At 41.2% G+C, this 6706-nt stretch overlaps 1 protein-coding gene across 1 annotated transcript in view; it reads right to left on the bottom strand.

Annotated features, from left to right (window-relative positions):
• Positions 1-6706, bottom strand: part of ABCC4 (ATP binding cassette subfamily C member 4 (PEL blood group)) — a 235733-nt gene that overhangs the window by 165002 nt on the left and 64025 nt on the right. The window contains exon 8 of the mRNA XM_032785946.2: positions 1832-2081. Coding sequence (XP_032641837.1) covers positions 1832-2081 — 250 coding nt within the window. The remainder of the gene's footprint in view (positions 1-1831; positions 2082-6706) is intronic.

The following is a 6706-nucleotide window of genomic DNA, read 5'->3' as shown; positions in this document are numbered from 1 at the left end:
TGTCACTCTCATATTTGAGGTAGGCAGGTGAAGCGTTAGGGGGTCTTTTGCCCAAGGACCCCTACTGGAAAGTTGGGTACCAACCGGGATTTGAACCCCGGTCTCTCGTATCAAAGGGCGGTCTCCCGTATCAAAGGGCGGCGCGCTTAACCACTATGCTATCCAGTCGCTTATATATATTATATATATATATATATATATAAATATAAAAGAAGAGGTTTACTATGTAATGCCCTATACACATCTCCTATGCTTCTGTCTGTTCAACTCCATGTAGCTTTTCTGTATGCCAGATACAGGAACCTGAGTGATGAACTGGAGTCAGACTAGATTCTTGGGGAACTGAGTGGAAGATGTCTCAGGGAAACCCCAACAATGAGATACTGCAAAAAGCCCACTCGTTAAAAAATACCTTCTGATAGGCTAGGCCAATGAGGTAGGATTTGTTGCAAGCTCTCAGAACAGAAGTTTCTGCAACATGCCCTGTCCGGGGGAAAGGGGCAAGTTTTTCACTTCTCTCTGCCTTTTTTCCTCCATAGTTTTTAAAAACTTTCTTGGTCACCTCTGAAAAGAGGCTGTAGAACAACTGTACCCCACACAATGTAACTAACTCTACAGTCATATTCTGTCTCTTTGTCACTAATACTTTGCAACCTTTGTGCAATTTTATTTTTTTAGAAATGTACTAACTTCATATAAAGATATTTTTCTCTAAAAATGCATGTTAGCATGTAACTATGTATTAACACTGTATTCTGTCAATCTTAAAATTTTTGTAAAATATTTACTTTATTTAGAAATATATTGTGTTAAAATAATTTCTCTCTAAAAATTGTGTGTGCATATATGTATTAACACTTTGGCCATGTTCAACCTGTTGCTTCAGTCCCATTGAGGAAAAATAAGAGATGGCAGCAATTTTGAAAAAGCAGGTTGTGGAATTCTGTGTAATAGAACATTCTCCCCTCTGCTGAGGAAGAAACTTTCAGTTACAAAGAATGTTAGCAAAAAAAGACCCTTAATCCTAAACATTTTCTTCAAGTTTAGCCAATGAACAAGTTTTCAATGAATTATCACTGCATGGGAAGTTTGAAGTCTTTGTTATTCCATTACGAAGACCATTTGGGATCAAAAAAAGTCAGAAAGGATGCTAAAATTTCCTTAAAGGACCCAGTATTTAATTAAATTTTATCACACACTAATTAATAGCTTTCTAAATTCTCAAAAAAATAATTCTGCACTTCACAAATTAAGTAATTTTGAAGAGGATTTGCTGGTACCGAGTCCCTGCTGCAACTGGTGCCTCCACAATAAAAGGAAAAATTTAGCCACAAAAATAGAGTTGCAGCTTTAAGAAAAATAAGGTATTTGCACTTAGCAGTAAATATTTAAAGAAAATAACATTGTGTAACGCCTTATCATATATATTAATTTTTCTCTAGAAATAAGTATTTGACACACTGTGACACACTACAATATTACTCAAAGCAAATTCAAGAGACCTAGCTGTGGAATTTTAAAGCAAGTACTTCTAGTATGAATTCTCTCCTGAAATATAACAGAAAGGAAGTTGTAACACCTCCTCCCAACCCCCAGAAACATAGGTCTATTGTACTTCAAAGTACTGTAGTATAATTCAGATAATTTTCCCAAGTACTGCATACAAATAAATAGGATATTCTATTTTGGAATAAGGTTATTCCATAGGAATCCAAAGCGCTACAAATTACAACATAAAGTCAAACTTTGTTGGAGATATTAAAATATTGATGGAACAGTATAGATAGCCATCAAACATTAAATCCAAAAACTTCTCAGTTTCTCAGTGTACCTTGATTCGCCGTATGCTGACCATTGCCTCAGACGCTCTCTCAACAGCCGCAGGGAAGAAGAGAGTGACAGTCAGTCTCACTGCACCATACAGTGACACTGCCACAAACACCCGACTTGCAGAAATAACATTGCCAAGTAGTACATATGTCATGAAAGTCATAAAAACTGTTATTTTGCTTGCAACAAAGAACGATGCCAAGTTCAATCCTCGAAGATAGGAGCTTTTAAGAACCACGGAAATCTCCTTCCTAAAAAACACAACACAAAATAGTTTCAACGCTATCACTATATTAGATCATTCACACAGGCTTACTCTCATCATGGACTTCTTTCAATAATAGGAAAACATCCAGTTTCAGCATTTTGTTAACTGTTGGGATGTTTTAATTGTTGTTAAAAATAATATACTCAAGAATGACTGTTAGAACAGTATTGTATTTGGCAAATAGTAATAAAATAAAACAACAGAGGAGCTTCTAAATAGGGCTTAGAATAATATTTAAATACAAGGTTCTTCACCAATAGCTTTATGAAAGGGAAGCTCTAAATAAGACTACTTTTTATCCAAAGGAGAAAGAGCAAAATAAAGTGCTTTCTTTTATCTAATTTAATCAGAATACAAAGCATCACAGTTTGAGAAACTGTTATCTCTGTAAACAACTTTAATACATTCTTTACTATTGTTTAATTTCTTACTTTGAGGGTTTTCTTTAAGACCATATATAGTCAGAGCATCCAGAAGCTCTTTATTCTTAATATTCTCGGAGTCGAGTATTGTTTGACCATGCAACCCCTATTACGGTCAATAGATATTACAGTTAAAAACTGATTCAATTCTAAAAAAAATGTATGAGTTCAGCTGTGGAATGCTGGTCCAAATGAATTTGTCTAGCTAGTTGATTGCCAATTCCTCTGGCTGAATCACAGGCCCCTCAATGTTCCCTGTTCTTATTCCAGATCCTTCACTGAATTTGGCCCCTATTCCTAAACTTCTGCCTCTCTAGATCTAGTTCCTGACAGCCATAATCCACAGCTGTGACCTCTGTACCAGCTATTCTGCCAACCATTACACTACCAACCTGGTGCTGGGTAGACCGATTCAGTTCATAGGAATACAAGGCTGTTCACCTAATTCATCTCCCTATAGTGATCTGAGGGTTGCTGGAGCATGTGTTTTCAGACTAAAATTTATTTTCAGTTTCCACTTATAAATTAGTCATTCAATTTGACACACAGTTCATGATCTGAAGCAATGCTTTTCTCTGAATAATAGGGCTACAGTAGTAACTCTGGACCATACTGGTGACACTTTAGCCAAATATGTGACAACTTCTCTCCTCTCTTTGTTCTAATTCTATCAACTTTCTGCTTGAATTTATCTAATGTAACTTCTATTAAACCTACTACTCTTTTTGTTTTCAATCTTAGATCATCTTCTAGTTCTCAAGGAAAGTAATGAACAGTCAGATTATTTCCTTTGGAAATTGGATACCAAGGCTAGAATTTTACCTGTGCAGTATTATCCTGTGTGAAGGCATACAATTAAATCAAAAAGAGGCTGTAAGAGGGAAACTATTATGAAATGAAACATTAACAAAGACAAGGTGTTATCATAAGGAATGCCCAGGATTCTTGAGAAACCAGTAGGGAATACTCCCTACCTGGCTCTGTCCAGGCTGTGGTTTACTCTTCCGAAGGCCATGTTGGAAGAGAAGGTTCAAGGTCTGGAGAAACAAGTATCAACCCTGCATTGCATAGAAGAAATGAAGATTTTCTGGACAGATGTCAGGATATGCTTCTATGGGCACAACATTCTGAAGAATCAGAGCAGGCTGCGCAGCGGGGACAGAAGGATGGGGAAGAAAAATGTGACCTCTAGAAGAAGAAATAGCATCCATGTAACAGCAGTGCAGATACAGGTGAGCAACCGTTTTCATGTTCTCTCCACAGCTACTAATGGGGAGAGTGGACTAGATGATACATCTAAGGGAAGGGAGCAAAAGGAAACTCCACCGATTGGAAGGCATGAGATGCACTGTCCTAGGGATGGGGGTACCACGACCACCACTCCCAAGAGAAGGAGGAGGGTGGTGGTGGTCAGGGACTCCCTCCTCAGGGGCACTGAGTCATCTAACTGCCGTCTCGACTGGGAAAACCGAGAAGTGTGCTGCTTGCCAGGAGCTAGGATTCAAGATGCGACGGAGCGATGCTGAGACTCATCAAGCCCTCCCTGCTTCTCCAAGTGGTCACCAATGATACTGCCAAGAATGATCTTGAGAGGATCACTGCAGACTACGTGGCTCTGGGAAGAAGGATAAAGGCATTTGAGGAGCAAGTGGTGTTCTCGTCCATCCTCCCTGTGGAAGGAAAAGGCCTGAGTAAAAACAGTTGAATCGTGGAAGTCAACCAATGGCTACACAGGTGGTGTGAGAGAGAAGGCTTTGAATTCTTTGACCATGGGATGGTATTCCAAGAAGGAGCAGTGCTAGGCAGAGACGGGCTCCACCTAACGAAGAGAAGGAAGAGCATCTTCGCAAGCAGGCTGGCTAACCTAGCGAGGAGGGCTTTAAACTAGGTTCACCGGGGAAAGGAGACCAAAGCCTGAGGTAAGTGGAGAAGTCAGATACCAGGAGAAAGCACAAGCAGGAGAGCACAAGAGGGGAAGATTCCTGCCTCCTACTGAGAAAGCAGGATGATCAGCAAGTTATCTTAAGTGCCTATACACAAATGCAAGAAGCGTGGAAGTCCTGGCACAGTCAAGGAATTATGATGTGATTGGAATAACAGAGACTTGGTCGGATAACTCAGATGACTGGAGTACTGTCATGGATGGATATAAATTGTTCGGGAAGGACAGGCAGAGCAGAAAAGATGAGGGAGTTGCATTGTATGTAAGAGAGTAGTATGACTGCTCAGAACTCTGGTATGAAACTGCAGAAAAACCTGAGAGTCTCTAAATTAAGTTTAGAAGTGTGAGCAACAAGGGTTATGTCATGGTGGGAATCTGCTATAGACCACCAGACCAGAGGAATGAGGTGGACAAGGCTTTCTTCCAGCAACTAACAGACGTTACTAGATCACAGGCCCTGGTTCTCATGGGAGACGTTAATCACCCTGATATCTGCTGGGAGAGCAACACAGCAGTGCACAGACAATCCAGGAAGTTTTTGGAAAGTGTAGGGGACAATTTCCTCATGCAGGTGCTGGAGGAACCAAGTAGGGGCAGAGCTGCTGCTCACAAACAGGGAAGAATTAATAGGGGAAGCAAAAGTGGATGGGAACCTGGGAGGGCACTGACATGATTGGTAGAGTTCCAGAATCTTGACACAAATGAAATGAAATGGAGAGTCAGATACGTGAGGGACGGCTGGTGTAGATTCTTCAGAAAAGCAGACCTTGACTCCGTCAGGGAACTGATGGACAGCAGATCCCTCTGGGAGATAACATGAGGAGGACAAGAAGTCCACGAAGACTGGCTCATTTTACAAAGAATCTTATTGAGGTTGCAGGGAAAAACCCTCGTAGAAAGAAATAGGGAATATGGCAAGTTGTACTAGCTTTGCTCGCTTAACAACGTGAAATCTTCCCATTGACCGATTTTTTTATTCAAACACTCATAAAAAGAAGCTTATCAAGACAGTGGCAAGATTGGACCAACAACATGTGACGCAGGGAAACAAGTATACCCAAAAACCTAACTCCGCTCAGGCAACAGCGAGCTGAAATCAGGACGAGACAAAATCACAACTTGGAGTTGCAGCTAGTAGGTTAATAGTTCAGAGTACAAGAATGTGGTTTCTCTTCAGGTATAGTTTAGCAAAAATGATAGGTGGTCAAGGAAGAAGTGTGGGCATTCCCATTCTATTTGAGAGTGAGGGGACAACCCCCTAAGTGACCTAAGGATGTGGAAAAAGCTCATGGTAATCCGTTGCTTTTTTCATTTTGCACATTCTGTTCTGTTCAGAAATGCGCTAGGTCAGCTCCAGACTACTGCACTGGGCAGGGCAGACAGCTATGGGAGGAAGGTGACATGCCCTCTGTGGAGAAAAGTGGTTCAGGACTATTTAGAAAAGCTATATGAGCACAAGTCCAGGGGCGATGTGCTAGCACCGTACAGGTGCTAAAGGTGCTGGTGATGTAGATCTGACAGAGTTCCATTTGGCATATACTATCTTGAAAACTTCATGGTGAATCGTGGGGAGGTCCGGTATTGCCTTGGAGAAAAGGGCCTAACGTAGTCAACCCATCTCTTAAAATAAGGGATGAAGGCGGACTCCAAGGGAACTACAGGCCAGTCAGCTCACCTCAGTCCCTGGAAAAAATCATGAAGCAAGTCCTCAAAAGAATCATTTGAAGCAATTAGAGGATGAGGAAAGTGATCAGTTTTGAACAGTCCACGCATTGGATTCAACCCCAGGGCACGTACACTTGCCTAACCTAAATTGCCTTCTACGACAAGATAACCTGGCTCTGTGGATGAGGAGAAAAGAGTGAGCTTGTGCTTATTCCTTGACTTTAGCAAAGCTTTTGAATATGGTCTCCACAGTTTCCTTTGCCAAGCAGTGAGTTGAAAGGCGGCGGAGTGGAGGTGGACGGTGTGAATGGTTTTTTGAACATAAGGTCGTAGAAAGCTGGCTAGATTGTTCTCAGGCTTAGTGGTTATGTTGAATTCTATGGTGTTTCGGATGTCTCATGTTTTGGTAGCTGTGTGTCAAGCCAGCAGTGCACCAACGGGCTAGCGGTCCTGGGAGCCAGACGTCTTTTTGTCAACAGTATTTCATTTGAAGAAGACAGACACTCCAGCCACGTTTGCAGAATACAGATCAAACTGGGAAGAATGTTAGATACACTGGAGGGTAGGGATCGGATACAT

This window comes from Chelonoidis abingdonii, chromosome 1 (genome assembly GCF_003597395.2).
Source record: "Chelonoidis abingdonii isolate Lonesome George chromosome 1, CheloAbing_2.0, whole genome shotgun sequence".
Lineage (NCBI taxonomy): Eukaryota > Metazoa > Chordata > Testudines > Testudinidae > Chelonoidis > Chelonoidis abingdonii.
This window is presented reverse-complemented; position numbering and strand designations above follow the sequence as displayed.